Source organism: Phacochoerus africanus, chromosome 12 (assembly GCF_016906955.1).
Source record: "Phacochoerus africanus isolate WHEZ1 chromosome 12, ROS_Pafr_v1, whole genome shotgun sequence".
Lineage (NCBI taxonomy): Eukaryota > Metazoa > Chordata > Mammalia > Artiodactyla > Suidae > Phacochoerus > Phacochoerus africanus.
Window position 1 is genome coordinate 18,834,098 of NC_062555.1, and position 19,664 is coordinate 18,853,761.

The window sequence follows — 19,664 nt, forward strand, 5'->3', positions numbered from 1 at the left end:
AGTGTAGCTGTGAGCTGTGGTATAAGTAATAGATGTGGCTTGGATCCTGTGTTGCTATGGCTATGGAGTAGGCCAGCAGCTACAGCTCTCATTGGCCCCCTAACTGGTAACTTCCATATGCTGTGGGTACGGCCCTAAAAAAAAGACAAAAAATAAAATAAAATAAAATAAAATGAAAAATTATTCAAAAAAGGAATTAAGGGAATTCCCATCATGGCTCAGTGGTAAGGAACCCAACTAGTATCCACGAGGACGCAGGCTTGATCCCTGGCCTCACTCAGTGGTTAAGGATCCAGCATTGCCATGAGCTGTGTTGTAAGTCACATATGTGGCTCAGATCTGGTCTTACTGTGGCTGTGGCATAGGATGGCAGCTTACAGCTCCGATTTGACCTGTAGCCTGGGAACTTCCATGTGCCATGAGTGCAGCCCTAAAAAGACCAAAAAAAAGGGGGGGGGAGAAGAAATCTTTACTTTTCCAAAATATTAATAAATAGATTTCTTTTTTTTTTTTTTGGTCTTTTTGCCTTTTTCTTGAGCTGCTCCCATGGTGTATGGAGGTTCCCAGGCTAGGGGTCAAATTGGAGCTGTAGCTGCTGGCCTATACCACAACCACAGCAATGAGGGATCCGAGCCGCGACTGCAGCCTACACCACAGCTCACAGAAACGCCAGATCCTTCACCCACTGAGCAAGGGCAGGGATGGAACCTGCAACCTCATGGTTCCTAGTCGGATTCGTTAACCACTGCGCCACGACGGGAACTCCTAGATTCCTTTAAATGAGAAATTCTTACATGTATTTTAACTACAACTTTAAAATCTCAATTCGTTTTATATAACAAAGTACAATTATAAACTATTTTCCTTCCTATAAGAATGCACCTAAAACATACAAGTAAGACATTGCCTATAATTGGTTGTATTGCACTAGCAATACATTTCCTTTTTATGAAATATGAAAAGTATTCCTTACAGAGAACTTTGTCTCTATCATTCTGTGTGTGTCTTCCCGAGGAAAAAAGAGGAATGAGAAAGAAACCTAAGTTGTGCAAGTAAAAACTGTAGATGTTTAAAGTTAATTCTATTAAAATATTAGTGAAGCCCGATGTTGTCTGAATCGAGTAAGAAGGAATTTGAGGAGACGCCTCTCAGATTTTCCTCTAATCGCTAGTCTCATAGCCCCTGGCCTGTGTCACATGTATACTTGGATGTCTCAGGGACATCTCAGCATTCACACAGCCAAAACGTAGCTCTCAACTTCACTTCCAAACCTGTTCTTCCTCTAGTGTTTCTCCTGGCAATAGATGAGATCCAGTAATTCACACCTGAAACCCAGGAATCATCTTTGAATCACCCCCTCTTTCCCCTTCACCAGCCCGTCTCCAGCAGCCCATCTGATCCCTGCCAATTCTTGTATCCGCATTTTCCCTGCCCCCTAACAGTCTTCTGTTAGTCACATCTATCACATCTTCACAGTACATCTCAATTCCTCTACTTCTCTTTTTTCGCTGTCACTTTTAGTCCAAGCCAACGTCATCTACACCTTACACTAATGATTTTGGAATAGAATCCTACTACATTTAAATAAAGCCTTAAAGGAGTTCCTGTCATGGCTCAGTGGAAGCAAATCTGACTAGCATCCATGAAGACACAGGTTCGATCCCTGGCCTCACTCAGTGGGTTAGGGATCCGGCATTGCTGGGAGCTATGGTGTAGGTTGAAGATGCGGCTTAGATCCCACATTGCTGTGGCTGTGGCGTAGGCTGGCAGCTGCAGCTCCGTTTGGACCCCTAGCCTGGGAACCTCCTAAGGCCGTGGGTGCAGCCCTAAAAAAAAAAAAAAAAAAAAAAAAGAAGATAAAAAAAGGCCTTAAAAGTCACAGAAATAATTTTTGAAACAACATAATAGGAATCATTCCTTATCTAAATTATTTTAATCGTAGAGTCTGAAAAAATTAATTTTACTGTTCAGTATTTAAACTGAAGTGGATTGTAATGATAAAGATACTCTAAAAAAGAAAGCCCTGAAGCCAAAAAAAGCAAAATTAAGGTGAGCCAGAAGGCAAAATACATTTTAAAAATGGACAAGTGAGTTAATGGCATACTACCCATAGAAAATATCTAATAGCCTGGCATACTAGGAATTTGCCCCATTAGTTCTTTATGAGTAAGCCTGTGTTTTTATAATTCGGGGATCAGTTCTAATGGTAACACTAATTTTATCTTTAAAAGTGTGCACAGGAAAATAATATGCATTTGTATCCTTGTAGGAGATAAAAGTGAAATGAAATCGATCACACACTGATACTTTCATTTTATTTTTTCGCATGTCTACTATGGTAAATAAGCTAACTTTGAATCCTTAAAACATTTTATTCCAATAGCCTGAAACAGAACGTCAGCATCTTGCTTTCTAAAACTCCTAAGACAGCATCCGGAACTGTAGGTATGTACCACAGTCATTTCAACACCTTCCTCTCTCAGCGATATGCATGTCTATTCGTACTGTCGCATATCTTGGAATGAAATTTTCAGTTCTTAGTTTAAAATGTAAAATCCCGAACCATATCCACTACCATCTGAAACTCTTCTATCCTACTTGAAAGCTAGCATGGTTCTGGGAAGGGGCACTACATCTGCTTACCAGAAAACCAATACCTGGGCTTATGGGTGGAAACTTACACTAACTCTATAAGAACCTGGAGGCAATATCTGACTGTTCTGTTCTTTAATGCTTTTAGAAATAATGCAGTGGAAAGGTTGTGATTCCATAGGAATTCTCGAATTGAGCTGTACGATAGAAACACACGTGGAGCTACAGGAGCCTCAGCCTTGAAAATTCTGAGCAGTGTTAGGAGCAGCAGCTCCACTTTTGAGGAAGAAAAGATGGGCGGCCCAGAGATAGTTATAGAAGGGAAAGGGAGCCTGGCCACAAGATTCCTGCCAGAAGACTGTTTTGGTTTTGCTTTTTTGTTTTTATCTTTTTAGGACCACACCTGCAGCATATGGAAGTTCCCGCATTAGGGGTCGAATCAGAGCTGCAGCTGCGGCCCTACACCACGGCCACAGCAGCACAGGATCCAAGCCGCATCCATGATCTACACCACAGCTCACAGTAACGCCAGATCCTTAACCCACTGAGCAAGGCCAGGGATCGAACCCACAGCCTCATGGATACTACTTGGGTTTGTAACCCACTGAGCCACAACAGGAACTCCTGGTTTTGTTTTTTACTTTTACTTTTCAGTAGCACCCAAGTAATCCTTCTGGATGACCTCACTCAAGGAACATGCCCTAAATTTGATGCCCTTAGTGGATATACCTACGTGCCGCTTTTAGATATTTCATGGGTAATTTCATCGTAAATACAGTATATTGGAAATCTAAATGTTTTTAAAGCAGAAAAGTTCATCCGTTTATACAAATGAAAAGAGGGTTCTGTGAGTTTTCATACTGTCATATTGGACTGTACTTGCAAAGAAGACACTATTAACCAGGTAAAAGTAAGGAATATTTGGAAACATTTCAGAGTTGACATTCCTTCTCTCTCTGAAATGTCCTCAGAGTCAGTTCTTGAAAATGACAATATAGTAAAATGATGTAATTTTGTTATTTCTTAACACCTTAAGATACAGCAAAAGTATTCCTAAAGTGTTCTAAATTGGTTTTCTTTCTATATGTGGCATCATAGATAGGATTACCAAAAGGCCAGAAGTTACAACTGGTGAAAGTTCATTTAAAAATAATAATAAAGGGATCGTAGTCTCTGCAATGAATTTTAACATCGGTACGACAGCTGCCAAAACGAAGGAGATGATCCTTAAGAAGTTAGTAAGAAGAACTAAAGACACGCTTGGAGCACCAAAGAGCAACAGGGTAAAATACTTCCTGTACCTGCTGACTCATGTGCTTATACTACTCAAGTGATTAAGTGACTCGTTTTAATTAATACTCATAAATAGAGGTGTTCCCTTGTGGCTCAGTGGGATAAGGGTCCAGTGTTGTCCCTGCAGGGCCTTGGGTCACTGCTGTGGCACGGGTTTGATCTGTCGCCTGGAAACTTCCATATGCCTTGGGCACAGTCAAAAAAAATGTAACATACACTCTTGAACATTACTAGAAAATGCACTTTATAATGGAAACTTCGGTTTTCCAATTAATATAATTCAATTACAGTATAATGAATTCTATGGACTCAGAATTATTGAAGCCAAAGGAAACTACTGGAATCGGAATTAAACACGAACAGATAAGAAGGGTGGGAAATGAGATACATGTCTGTTGCCTTTTACTGTATATTTTAGCCTATTCTCTTTCTGTGGCCATGACTAGGGACTTGAAAAGAAAGAGAAACTTGTGATATCCGCAGCCTCAGGGAGAGATAGTAAGAGAATAGCTCTGTTATAACTTGGACAACTCCTACTTTCTTGAAATGGTATTGGCTGTTCCTTATTTTTACCCCCAGTCGGCTCAGTACATCATTACTGTCCATTTGTGAAACCAGACCCTCTGCCACAACTGAAATTTACCATCAGTGGTTGCACTTAAGTACCGTAAAAGAAGCTTAGGGTCAAGAAATTTGCAGGATTGTTTAACAAGAAGATTACATGGGGTCCTGAGGAGCCCCTCAGTTTAACCCCCGTACCCATCGATTTCAAGAGTTTTTAAGGATTTGCTTAATTTTAACTAAGGATTTAGATAAACTCGGTGGATCACTGCTTAACTGGGTACATTTTAGGAATTTTGAAAAGGATAAAAATTGGTCCACCAAATTATCGAAATGAAAGATACAAGTAGGAGAAACTTTAGTCAAACCAGTTTATCTATAATCATCCAGTTTGTGGTACAAATGAGGGAAAACGAATGTCTTACCAAAAAATAATAATATTGACAGTTACAGATTAGGTAATTGGATAATTCAAAGTAAATGGCTATATGTATTTTTTTTAATCTTTACTTATTTTACAGAAATAAATACTATCGAACGGGGCTGATTCACAGAGATTACAATCAGTACTCTTAAACACATGATATTTTCAAAGATAGAAAGTAACAGAGGTTTAAAAATTAAAAATGTATCTCACTTTTCTGCTGGTTTCCCAGGACAATAGCATTTGCAACAGAATTTTGAAAGTCTAATTCCAGATGACAGTTTTATTCCTAAACCAGGGAACATATTAAATAAATACGGAAATACCTAAAACAGTGCATCACCAATTGTAGGCACACAATAGGTAAATGTTGAATGAATAATCACCACATTCCTTTGTAATAGCCATGATTAGATTACTTTGTCTGGGAGTTCCTGTCATGGCATAGCAGAAATGAATCTGACTAGGAACCACGAGGTTGTGGGTTTGATACCTGCCCTCGCACAGCGGGTTAAGGATCCGGTGTTGCTGTGGTATAGGCGGCAGCTGCGGCTCCTATTCGACCTCTAGCCTGGGAACCTCCATATGCCGTAAGTGCAGCCCTAAAAAGACCAAAAAAAAAAAAAAAAAGATTACTTTGTCTGGCATCAAGTACATTTCTTTCTTTTTTTTTGTCTTTTGTTGTTGTTGTTGTTGTTGTTATTGTTGCTATTTCTTGGGCCGCTCCCGCGGCATATGGAGGTTCCCAGGCTAGGGGTCGAATCGGAGCTGCAGCCACCGGCCTACGCCAGAGCCACAGCAACGCGGGATCTGAGCCGCGTCTGCAACCTACACCACAGCTCACAGCAACGCCAGATCGTTAACCCACTGAGCAAGGGCAGGGACCGAACCCGCAACCTCATGGTTCCTAGTCGGATTCGTTAACCACTGCGTCACGACGGGAACTCCATTAAGTACATTTCTAACTATCATTAGACATAATTATTGGAGGTCTATAGAGAGCGAGTAGAGTCTGCTATTTTGAAAACTTACTCTTTTCTAAAACCATATCTTCAAAATATAATTTGATTTTTTTCTCTTTAGGGCCACACCTAAAAGTTGAAAGTTTTTTATGAAATTTTCATAAACATATGAAAGTTTCCAGGCTAGGGGTCAAATTGGAGCAGCAGCTGCTGGCCTACACCACAGCCATGCCAAATCTGAGCTGAGTCTGTGACCTACACCGCAGCTCAGGGCAAGGCCTGATCCTTAACGTCCTGAGTGAGGCCAGGGATCGATCCTGCATCCTCATGGATACCCCTGAGCCGTGACGAGAAGTCCCAAATTTGAATTTTTAATAGAAAAATAGAGATGTAATTACATATGATTTTGTTCTTACCACATAGCTTATTTAATATTCCTAATTCATAAATTAAAGTTTAACATGTTTTTTAAAAAACCTTTTGTCTTCCTTAAGATTGTAATATTTATTGATGATCTGAATATGCCAGAATCAGATATGTATGGAACCCAGCCACCCCTGGAATTAATCAGACAATTATTAGATATGGGAGGAATTTACGATACTGAAAAGATTGCTTGGAAGGTACAGTACATGTGAACATTTTGTCTTATTTAGCAATAAATTATATATTTATAACAATGTTTAGTGAATTAAGTGTGAAATTTAGAAAATCTATCCAGATGGACATGAAAAACCAAATTGAGACTCTAATTTAATCTGCCAGTTACATCTTTGCATTTCAGCACAAGTCCATGGGTTCATAGAAATTCTGCTTTTATTTTGATTAAATCTCAGGAAATATTGTAAGTATGTCCTCCAGGTTTAGTTTCTGAGTCAAAAAATGCTCCCTATTGTTAAGCACATTAATAGGTCATCAAATGTTTCAGTGCATCAGCAGGTAATGCGTATGAGAAAATCTGGTAAAAATGAGACTTAACAAATACATCCTTAATCTTTGTGTAAGACTACTCTGCATCTTCCTTTTCAAGAACGTAAATGATTTTCAGAAGTATTGCAAAGTCAAAAGAAATCCTAGGGAAATATTTCTGTGTATTCACACAGAAATGCAATGGAATTACTTGTTACATTGAACTAAATGAGAATGGCTTAAATATTTTAAAAAGTAAATGCTCTTTTCTCCCTACTTGGTTCTTTATCTGGAAATCATAAGCCCTGTGTTCCAGAACTGACTTTATCACTGAAACTTTCTGGGCCTCAATTCCTCATCTGTAAAATTAGGTGGTTACATTATAAACAGTTTCATGTCTGACAAACTTGGTCCCGGAATCCTGCCTGACACACATGTTCTGGCAAGTGGCATCATCTCAGACACCAGTCAGACTGTTTGAATTAACCATCAGCCCAGGGCACAGAGAAGAATCCAGATACAGCCTCCCAGGGAGAATCCAGGAGACGAGGAAAAAAAAAAAAGTAAGAGATTGGTCTGCAAGGAACTGCCTGACGAAATTCCTTAGGAAACAAGTGAGCCAGGTCTTCAATGGGATTTCTGTGGCCTTGGGCAGGAGCATAGGCAGCAAAAAGGCTATTAAAGGCGCTGTTATGAGTAGACTCTACAATTCGTTACAACTCCACCCAGCTCACCAGTGCTGTGTTGTTGTGATGTGTCAGGTATAATGTAAACAGTCGAACTGCTTCTTACCCAGCTGATCGTGGCTTCTCTAGAGGCTTATATACCATGCTCTTCTGATGCCTCACTTAGCACCCCAATCCCTTTTGCTAGTCTCAAGAACATATCGCTTATTTTCCAATGACTGCTTTTTCCTAAAATAGAAATTTCCCAATGATATCTAAGCCTCCTAGAAGTCAGATGTCTTGGAACTACATTTAGGATGGGTGACATCTCTAAGAAGATAGGTTTCTATTGCTGCTATAATTTTGATTTTGCATTTAAATAATTGTTTTGCCTAAACATTTAAAAAATCTGTCTTCCTTTGGGGGCTGGGAAATGGGTATGTGTTTCACTTCCCACAGCTACGTTCAGTTACTCTTGCTTTTTCTCTTTCCCCAGAACATCCAAGATCTCTCTCTGGTGGCTGCTTGTGTTTCGGCAGGCAGCAGGGGGCATGTTAGCCCACGTCTGCTCAAACACTTTTCCATCCTGGTAATGCCTCATCTCCCACAATGTGCCTTACGTACTATTTTCCAGGTAATACATCTAGTTCGTCTTCTACAGAAAAACAAATCGAATTCCACAGTATGAGGGAAAATGTGGGAACTTAAAACAACTAATATAACAAGAAAATCTTCTTAAAGGGATAGATTTTGTTCCCTCCTATTTTTTCTGGCCTATTGTTATCATTTGTCTACAAATATCAAAAAGCACACAGTGATATCCTGCCGTATAGCACAAGGAACTGTCATCTAGTCCCTGGTGATGGAACATGATGGAGGATAATGTGAGCAAAAGAGTCTATCTATCTGCATGCATGTGTGTGTGTGACCGGTCACTTTGCTTGCAGTAGAAACTGACAGAACACTGTAAACCAATGATAATGGCAAAAATAAAAATAAAAAAAAAATCAAAAGCACAAGTTAGTGCGCATAAGAAACACATGTTGAAACTGTAACCCCAAGGCTTTATTCTCAGCGGTTCTAAGAAGGTCGGTATTTCTGAGACAGAGCTCAGGCATCTGCATCATGAACAAGTACACCTGGACCTCGGCTCGTATTTGTTCTTTTCACTTGCATATAGAGTAAAAAATAATCAGAAAAAAGTTCTGAAATACCTTATTAGAAAAATGGCTCCACTTGAAATCTAGTTGGATTAGAAAAAATAAATCTTATGCAGGGTTACTAAATTCTTCAAAATGAATTGTGTTTTTCTTCTTTATAATATAAAATTTAAAGATTATCTTTTAGAATCCATTTTTCAAAAAGGATGTAGTAATTGTGCAGGTGATCAATAATCTACACCTCAAAAAAAAAAACCTGATATAAAATACATACATATGCCGGTCTCTTTTTTAATATCCAGATCCCAGTTTCTAAAAACCATTCTGCATTTTATTTTTTTCTAAAGCTTTATTGAAGTATAGTTGATTCACAAGATTGTGACAATTTCTGCTGCACAACAAAGTGATTCAGTTATACGTGTACATCCATTCTCTTTCAGATTCTTTGCCCACGTAGATGATCACAGAATATTGGGTAGAGTTCTCTGCGCTGTACAGCAGGTGCCCCTTGGCCAGTGATTCCATGTGCCTCAGTGTGCATTACATATGCCAATCCTAACTGAGATAGTAGTTCTATTACTTCATATTTCTTCTAGTAATGTCTGCTGAGGAACAAGGATATGGAAGAATTTTCAGAATACCTGGTGTACACATAGGTGGGGCATCAATTCGCTCCAGAGAATATGGAACACATGCCTCTAGATCATTCACCAAACTAGGACAAATTGAAATTTTCCTCAGTTCTCAACTTTCGGAGTGTCTTTGTACCAGTCTGCCATCTATTTCAAATGGATTCTGATTATCTACCTTTTCAGCAAACTGGATCCTCCATCATAGTGCACACATCCCCTGTCTAGTAAGGATGAACTAGAAATAGTCTGTGCTTAAAAGTTTTGGCAAACTAAATTGTAACATTTCTTTTTAAAGGTTCATTTGGGAATGTATTTCTCCATGAATAACTTCACACCCGAAGTGCAGAAAACTAAGGATCAAATAATATCTTGTTCTCTAGCTGTGTACTATCAAGTATGTCAGAGTATGCTACCAACTCCGATGAAATGTCACTACATGTTTAATCTTCGAGATATATTTAAGGTTTGTTTTAAACTTCTGTCTCTCCATTTCCCTACTCACTGATTCTGTTGACATTAAATTGTTAGAAGGGGAGAAAAAGAAATTCAAGTTGATTAGTTTGGTTATTAGCAGCTTATCCCATGAGCCAGTTAGAAAGAACCATTAAAATCATTCCATGCAGAGAATTCAGTGGTGAAACCACTAAAGACTGTTAGAATATCTGTTACCAAACCAAAGTTGGGTCCACCCGCCCACGCGCAGCAAAGCCAGTGTACCCACACCAAAATGTGGTGAAGGGAAGTGCGCCAGGCCAGTAGCCTGGGACAGCCAGTGCTCAAAAAGCCCACACTCCTGAAAGAGGCTTTCAAGCAAGAGTTTTTTAAAGGCCAGGCGAGGCGGGGGTGGAAGAGGTGGAGTCAGGGTCTGTGACAGCTCATGCCCTGTTCTCTGATTGGTTGATGCGAAGCAGCAGGGCATCGTCACAGAGATAGACATTATCCATCCTTAGGCAGTAGGCCTGGCAGTTGTGGGTCCACGGTCATCAGGGAGTTGATGTCTTCCTCTTGGTGGGGCTTTTAGCATCTGAAAAATAACTCAGGAAATGTGCATTTCAGAGAGGAGCTAAAGCAGAGGATGTGGCGCAAGGGTCTTTCCCGGGAAGGCCCCAGGTGCCTGTTGGCTAAGAATCTCTGCAGGGAAAGAAGTGACCAAGTTATAACACAGGTTTCCGTTTTGCTTTACGGCTGAGATTTTTATGACCACTCTCAGAAAATGACAGCAGGCATGCACTTCCTCAACCTGCTGAGCTGTTGCAACCGGGGGATGTGGCCAACCAGGCTGCTGTAGTCAGAGCATTTTCAGAATTAAAATGTTAAGAAAAAGCAAGTTTTGATTTGCTCTTTCTTTCCTTGCTATGGGACTTTAGCACAAAATAGCACATGTAATATTTGAAATTATAACATTTGTAAGTTATTTAATCCAAGTTAAGAATCTCAGAACATACCAACATTAAGAGGCACCTCTGAATCACCACCAGTCCCTCAAGGAGTCGTTAAACCACTATGCCAGTTTTCTTTCATTTATAACTTGCCCATCTCATCAAAAATCCAGATTATCGCTTGTAGAATTTGACAGCCCTCACCTTCGGTAATTGCTTTTGTTTTTATGGAAACACAAACAAACCTGTAACAACTGAGGCTTTACAATCTATCTGATCAATTTTTGTAATGTTGTTTTTAAATCCCTAATAGCTTCTCCTAGGATTGCTGCAAGCTGACAGGTCTGTTATTAATTCCAAAGAGATGGCAGCTCTGTTCTTTGTTCATGAAGCCACCCGAGTGTTTCACGATCGCTTACTTGAACAAACTGAAAAGGGGCGTTTCTATCAGTTTCTCTCAAAAGAAGTTGAGAATTATTTTCAGGTAAAATTATTATATTTTAAAAATTATTTTAAATGGTGTCTTGAGCAAAAGCGGTGTTTCATAAATGTCCTGAGACATTTCTGAATCATTAGTGAAAAAAACTTAATTCCATTTTTCACTTGAAAATGTCTAAATAGTCATAGATTTGGTAAGATGAAAATGCTAAGGTCCTGATGCCTTTGCTTATGCATTTGGCCTCTTAAGAGCCTTGAAACTGCTCCTCTTCCTCCAGGACGAGCAGACACGTACTGTCTTGATACCTCACCTAGACCCCCCATCCCTCTCCAGACCCTGGAACTTTAGTTGCTTTGGTGCTTTAGTCCAGCTCGCAAAGGAAGGTGCTGCAGTAACTGAATCGCTGAAAGGCTGGGAACTCAAAGGAATGGTGAGCGCAGCTCCATCCCTCTACCTCCTTGCTAACCCCTCTCAAGAGAATTAAGCAAGTCCTTTGGAATCTCTTTCCAAGGTGACTCTTTTTTTCCCTCTTCTTGGCTGGTGCCACCTTCTCTCACCCTATTCATAGCAGTCCAAGAAACAGAATAAATTCAAAGATGTGACTTTATTTGTAACAGTGAAAATGTGCAAAACAGATTTTAAACATAGAGATACACACATACACGTAAGCTCAGAATACAACATGCAAACAACATGTAAATCTGACTTTATACATACGTATGTATACACATGTGTCTTTTAGATAAGTCACAAATTAAGAAATCTTTTAAGTTTTGTTTTTCCTAGACCCTCTCGTTATTACTTTCCTTTAATCTGAGTTTTCTGCTCTTTAGCCTAGACTTTTCTTGGTTTGTATATCGTTTGCAGTGTATAAGCAATGAGATCCTGCTGTATAGCACAGGGAACTACATCTAATCCCTTATGATGGAACATGATGGAGGATAATGTGAGAAAAAGAATATATATGTGTGTGTGTGTGTGTGTATAACAGGGGCACTTTGCTGTACAGCAGAAATTGACAGAACATTATAAATCAACTATAATAAAAAATTTTAATCAAAAAAATTGTTAATCCGTAGCACTTCTACCCTCCAATGTTTTTTTAAACATCTGGGAAAAAAATCGTTCCGTTAGATACCCAGCTGCACATCACCCCACTGTCACCTCCTCGCCCAGAATCTCCCAGGCTCCCCAGTATGCAGAGCTTCCTTTCTCTCCTTGGGGCTACTCTTTGGTGATGCTTCACACTCACCTTGTTTCTCCTTTCCTTCACTCAAAACACTAGACTCTCCAGTCCTTTCTTCTAGTCTCACTTCTCTTCCCTGACAGCCTGAGAAGCAGTCGAACACAGAGGTTACAAACCCAGACTCTGCCCAAGTTCAACACCCAGCCCTTCCATTTTTGAGCTGTGAAAGCTTGGGCAGGTGACCCCTCTGTGTGTCAGCTTCCTCATCTCTAACGTAAAGGTAGTATTTGTACCTGCATCATAGGACGGTGCTGAGAATTAATGGCACTAATTTGGGTAAAGTGTTTAGAACAATTTCTGACACCTGTTAAGCACTCAGTAAATGTACGATAGCATCGTATTGAAAAGAACCAGATCTTATACCTGCGTTGCAAGTAGAGACAGGTGGTTTGGCAGAGAGAGCCTGAATTCTAGAGTTAGACCTTGGTTTGACTTCTAAATCCATCTCCTGTTACTCTGGGTACTTCACACTCAGTATACAAAACCATTTAAAAAACAGCTTCACGTCTTCATTCACTGCGCTCTCTCTTTCCGTCCCTGGTGTCCTGCCTTCGTGTTTCCTGCCTCAGTGATGGCGTTACTGCTAAAGCCTCTCCGCATTCCAGAAATGTAAGCATTTCAGACCCATACTTTAACCAAAGTGCAGCTTGAGCTCTATTATTGCCCCATTTATATGCACATAGAGGTCCCTTTCCTGGGCTCACTCCTGACCATCCTTCAAGATTCAGCTCATGCTTCCTCTCTCTTAGTGGCCTTTTTTCACCAGCACCACATTTTTTCCAGGTTAAGAATCCTTTCTTTGTATTCTCATAGGAATGTGGGCTTTTCCTATCACAGGACTTATTAGAATTGTCATTGCCTCTCTCTCCCTCTCTTTCTCTCACCTGTGAGTTCCATGAAAACAAAGTTATTGATTTTTATCCCTACCTAGATTTCCAGAATTTAACATCCTTCCTGACTCCTGGTTGGTACTTGATAAATGTATCTGGGATGAATGAATGAATGAATAGAGGAATGAAGAGACTTTGCTAGAATAACCATCTAAAGAGAGCTTATTCCTGCCCCCAGGAGATCCTAAACTCCCTCCCTGTAAATTCCTATCACAGTATCAAAATTCACTTTTTTTGATTGTTTGTTTGCTTTTTAAGGGCAGCAGGTACAGCATATGGAGGTACCCAGGCAAGGGGTAGAATCAGAGCTGCAGCTGCCAGCCTATGTCACAGCCACAGTCACACAGGATCCACACTGCATCTGCAGCCTACACCACAGCTCACAGCAATACCAGATCCTTTACCCACTGAGCAAGGCCAGGGTTCAAATCGGTGTCCTCATGGATACTAGTCAGCAACCTGCTGAGCCGCAATGGGCACTCCACAATTTAGTTTCAAGACTTTGCTAGACCAAAGAATAGAGGTAGAGGCAGTGGAAGATGAGCAAGCCAATACTTACGGGAGACAGGTCTTTTCCTACTAGACTCAGTCCTATGAACAGCAAGAAGAGCTACAGTACCCCCAAATTAAAGACATTTTAACCAGACATTTTTTAAGGATGTAAGGATGTAAATTACTCCTGCAAGAATTTGGGTTTGTACAATACCATTTAATCAGTTGGGTATGTTTTTTTATTTTTTTATTTTTTTGTCTTTTTGCCTTTTCTAGGGCCACTCCCGCACCATATGGAGGTTCCCAAGCTAGGGGTCGAATCGGAGCTGTAGCCACCGGCCTACGCCAGAGCCACAGCAACTCGAGCCTCATCTGCGACCTACACCACAGCTCACGGCAACGCTGGATCGTTAACCCACTGAGCAAGGCCAGGGGTTAAACGCAAAACCTCATGGTTCCTAGTCAGATTTGTTAACCACTGCACCACGATGGGAACTCCTCGGTTGGATTTTTATAAAATGACTTTAGTAATAGTTAACGCTTACAGTGTGCCGGGCACTGTTTTAAGAGCTTTACCTATCATTACTCAATTAAATTTCATAACATCTCTCTGGGATAAGTCTTATTTTTATCCTCATTTTATAGATGAAGAAACTGGGGCAGAGTAAGATCAATAACTTGCCCGAGGTTACACAGGTAGTTAAGGGGTGAAATCATTATTCAAAGCTTGGCTGTCTAACTCCAGGTACTCTCTTAGCTATCATATCATCCTGGCCCTCAGCCTTCCTTTAGCCATTTGCTTATGCAAACATCTTCTGAGAGCCTGTTACGAATTTCCAGGGCCAGACACCTAATGAGCTAAGTTCCGAGACCTACATGGAATTAGCGTAGCCCTACCGCCAAGCACCTTACCACCTAAAAGGTGCATAGGTTTCTGTGAGTGCCATGGCAGACCCTTGCACACATGACAGTGGTGGCGGGAAGGAAGAGAAAATAATTTTTTCTACCTGGTTTTAGGGGAGAGGGAAATGGTCAGACTTCAAAGAAGGAGTAGCCCATGACCTTGGTGTGAAAGTCAGGCTCGAGTTTGCCAAGTGACCAGGAAAGCTAGTGTGGAAGCCTGCAGATCTGTGGTGGTAATGAACAGCTGACTCAGGGAAAATTCTCCTTTGCAGATTGTTGGTGAGATCTCATGCTATCAACACGTTATTCCCACAGCAGAGGCTCTTAATCTGGGGCCAAAGAGTCCTTAGATAGAACTGTTTTCCCATACATTTTGTGTCCTTTGTAACCCCTGCATTTCCCTATACGCATTTTAAAATATTGTTTTGACAAGGAGTCCACAGGTTTCACTGTCAAAAGAGGTCCATGGGACAAAAAAGGTGAAGAACCCCTGAGTCCCAGATCTATTGTGCTAAGAGCTCCTCTGATACAAAATATATTGCATTAGTTTTGATAACATGTAGAGTTGTGCTATTAACAGATACTATTAAATTATTATCTTAAAACAGATCCTGTGGACCAAAGAAAAACTAATGAGTGACTCAATTATATTTGTGGATTTCTTGGATATAAACAAACCTCATAGAAAGAAGATGTATCAGAATACCAATGACTATCATAAACTTGCTGAGATACTTAATGAATTCCAGATGAAGTTGAATTCGGCATCTTTGGAGGTAAACACATATACTACATAAAAATCTGAGTACTATATACATACATATACATTTATATACAAATGCACCTGTATGTATATGTGTATATAAAATCAAATATTTTTATCATGTGTGTAAGGATGAGAGAGATCAGGAAAAGTACTCTCAAATTTTAGGGGAGATTTATATTGTTCGTTTTATTTTGTCTCAGTTAATGAGGTATAATTTCATTTTTTATTTTATTTTTTTAATGATTTTTGTTTTTTCCATTATCCTTGGTTTAGAGTGTTCTGTCAATTTCTACTGTATAGCAAGGTGCCCCGGTCAGGCATACATATATACATTCTTTTCCTCGCATTATCCTCCCTCATGTTCTATCATAAGTCACTGTGCTCTGCAGCAGGATCTCATTGCTTATCCACTCCAAATGCCATAGTTTGCATCTATTAGCCCCAGATTCGCAGTCCATCCCACTCCCTTCCCCTCAGCAACCACAAGTCTGTTCTCCAAGTCCATGAGTTTCTTTTCTGTGGAAAGGTTCATTTGTGCCATTTATTAGATTCCAGATATAAGTAATATCTTATGGTATTTGTCTTTCTCTTTCTGACTTATTTCACTTAGTATGAGAGTCTCTAGTTCCATCCATGTTGCTGCAAATGGCATCACTTTGTTCTTTTTGTGGCTGAGTAGTATTCCATTGAGCATATGTACTACATCTTCTTAACCCATTCATCTTGATGGACAATTAGGTTGTTTCCATGTCTTGGCTATTGTGACTAGTGCTGCAATGAACATACAGATGCATGTATCTTTTTCAAGGAAAGTTTTGCCTGGATATATATCCAAAAGTGGGATCGCTGGGTCATATGGTAGTTCTACATTTAGTTTTCTGAGGTATTTCCATACTGTTTTTCATAGTGGTTGTACCAATTTACATTCCCATAATAAGGTGTAATTTTAAATACAAGGTAGACAACTTAGGCTGTAAAAAATCAAATGATTAAAGGAATTAAGAAATGAAAGCAAGTGTGTGGCAAGAGGGTCCAGAGTAGCAACAAGCAGCAGCAATATGGATGTGACCCATTTACAGTCTCCCCCATTGTTGCTGTGAGCAGATACATGTTGGAACACAGGCACCCAACAACATCACAGATACCCCAGCCAATTCCTGGGACTCTTCCTCCCACCACATGTTCCACCCCTAGACAGAGCAGAAGACAGCAGCCTGGATCCTGCTATTGTCCTCTTTGTCCTCTTCCCTCAAGCTTATGCACCCCTTCCAACCTTGCTTATCAGAATATTAGCAGAAGGACAGTTCTCACTATGCAACTTTATTTTCCATAAATGTAAACAGGTTTACTGGGTCTGGATTACTGGACTACCAGAAAAGCCCTTCTCACTTCTATATCCTGTAAGTTAAACCACAGTGAACATGCAGTGTTTCCATGGCTATAATCAATTTATTTCTTCCATTTCCCTGGATAGATTTCTCACTCCATGGTATTCTTCAAGGAAGCCATAGAACACATCACAAGAGTGACGAGGGTCCTTCGACAACCAGGAAGTCACATGTTACTGGTAAGGATTTACACTTTTTAATATTTTAAGCCTGCAAAATAAAAATTAGGGAAAGCCAATAAAGTCTACTCTGCTTACAGAAGTCTTATTTATCCAGACTTTCCATTTCTGAGAACTCACAGTTGTTGCATCATATGATAAGATCCTTGTCCTCTTAAGAGTTTGCATAAGACATTTATCAGCACGTAAAAAGGCTTTTTGTTTTCAAAAGGCATTTGATGTGGAAAAGAAAAAAGTGCCGGATCTGGCACCATCTCTGGCATATCGTCAGTGTTACCATAGTATCTATGCAGGTGAATCTTGACTTCAAAAATAATACAATTACTTGAATATTTATTTAGAAACATGAGTCACTGCACAAAATTTTACTTCTCGTGGAATCCAAATGAAAGTTAAGTTCTTGGAAAATCCTCAAATACCTTAGATGGAGAGTTAAATTCTTGGAAAATCCACAAATACCTTAAATAGAGAAAAGCTTTTCAGAAGGCTAAATAAAATTCAACATATTCAGCCATTTATATAAATCACATTATTTATGACCACCAGTTTAAATTATTATTTGTGTTTATAATTTTATGTACTTTATGCTTTATTTATAGCTATTTAATTATATAGTACATACCTTTTTTTCCCCAAAGGGCTCTTTTTTGCATTCAGAACAACTAGACCTTTATTCAAATAGTCTTTTATTAATACAGATATGTTTTGGACTAATTAAAAGGAATTAAAAACTGGAAAATAGAATTAAGGCAAAAATACAAGGGCAGATCTTTCTACCACCAAGACTATTCCTTTACTCACTTTTCCCACCCCATAAATAGCACTACCATACCTACTACTCTATCCAGAAACTCAACAGCCCCTCATTGTTGACACTTTTCTCTTAAGCCCCACATTTAGTCCATCAGTCTGTCCTGGCAATAAAAATTCCAAAATATATTTCAAATCTTCCCACTTCTCTGTATCTCACCTGCCAACACCCTATCCAAGCCAGCATCATCTCCACCAGGGCAGCTGCAACAGCCTTTCTCTGCTCCCTTTATCTAAAGTAGCATGTCCCTCCCCTGCCTCAGTCCCTGTCATTCTATTCTGTCCCTTTATTCTGCCTTATTGTTCTTCCAAGTCCTTAGCATTATCTGAGAACATTAATTTTTATTTATTTACTATCTATCACCACACTTAAAATGTAAGCTCAGTAAAAGCTATAATCTTGTCTGTCTGATTTCAGTTATTAACAGAGGTGACCTGATCTCAGGGATGAGCCTGAGTGAGATGGTGGCAGTCATGCTGGTGCTTATGCAACCAGCATAGCATAGGCACCAACAACATGCTGGTGCTTATGCTTATTCCATACTCATAGGCAGCAAGAGAAATACAAAGAGTCATATATACAGAGGAATCCCCATAAGGCTGTCAACTGATTTCTCTGCAGAAACTTTGTAGACTGAAGGGAGTGGCACAGTATATTTAAAATCCTGAAAGGGAAAGGCCTGCATCCTAGGATACTCTACCCAGCAAGATTATCATTTAAAATAGGAGAGAGAGAACTTCCCTTGTGGCTCACAATATAACTGCATTGCTTCTACAGGGGCTAAGGCTCAACCCCTGGCTTGGGAACTTCCATAGGCTGCAGGTGTGGCCACTTGTTTAAAAAATGAAAAAAATTAAACAAAAATTAAAAAATAGGAGATATAGAACTTCTTAGACAAATAAAAACTAAGAGTTCATAAATACTAAAACTACCCTAAAAGAAAGGTTAAAAGGACCTCCCTAAGTGGACAAAAGTTAAAAAGCTATACTAAAGTCCCACTGGTAAGGCAAATACATAGTAAGGACTGAAGATCAACCACTGAAATGAGCCAGTATAAATACTCAAAGACAAAAGATTGTAAAAGCAACTTTAACTACAGTAAATATGTAAGAGATAAATGTGCAATGGAAAATATGACATCAAAAGCACAAAACATAAGGAAAAGGAGTAAAAAATGTAGCTCTTTTGGAATATGTCTAAACTTACATGACTGTCACTTTAAAACAAGTAGATATAGATCAACACATATGAACCCAGTGGTAACCACAAATCACAAAACCTACAGTAGATACGCAAAAACTAAAAACAAAGAAACACAAGTATACTACTAAAGAAAATCACCAGACCACAAGGGAAGAAACAAAAGGAAGAAAAGAGCAGAGAAAAACTACAAAAACAAGTAGTAAAATGGCAGTAGGTACATACTTATCAATAATTACATTCAATGTCAGTGGACTAAATGCTCCAATCAAAGGACATGGGGTGGCTAATTGGATTTTTTTTTTTTTTTTAAAAAGACCCCTTTATATACTGCCTGTAAGAGACTCACTTCAGGATGCAAGACACACAGAATAAAAGTGATGTATGGGGAAAAGATACTTCATGTAAGAGGAAGCACAAGAAAGTGTGGGTAACAATACTCATACCAGATAAAACAGACTTTAAAACAAAGAATATGACAAAAGACAAGGGCATTATATAATGATAAAGGGATCAATAAAAGAAGAGGATATTATTGTGCTCCTTAACATATACACACCCAATACAGGAGCAGTTCCAACTCCTGGGTATTTATCCTTAAAAACTGAAAACATTCATTCTAAAAGATACATGCACCCCAGTGTTCGTAGCAGCACTGTTTGCAATAGCCATGACATCAAAGCAACCCAAGAGTCCATCAACAGAAAAATTGATAAAGAATATGTTGTGTGTGTAAATTATATATATAAAAATATATATATATAAAAAACTCA

The 19,664-nt window shown here is 39.4% G+C and overlaps 1 protein-coding gene across 1 annotated transcript in view; it reads left to right on the forward strand.

Moving 5' to 3' along the window:
- The window catches only part of DNAH14 (dynein axonemal heavy chain 14), a 319,091-nt gene that overhangs the window by 204,110 nt on the left and 95,317 nt on the right, over nucleotides 1–19,664 (forward strand). The window contains 8 exon segments of the mRNA XM_047754627.1: nucleotides 2,384–2,445; nucleotides 3,691–3,875; nucleotides 6,327–6,455; nucleotides 7,903–8,040; nucleotides 9,494–9,661; nucleotides 10,891–11,061; nucleotides 15,156–15,323; nucleotides 16,788–16,880. Of these exon segments, the coding sequence (XP_047610583.1) occupies nucleotides 2,384–2,445; nucleotides 3,691–3,875; nucleotides 6,327–6,455; nucleotides 7,903–8,040; nucleotides 9,494–9,661; nucleotides 10,891–11,061; nucleotides 15,156–15,323; nucleotides 16,788–16,880 (1,114 nt within the window).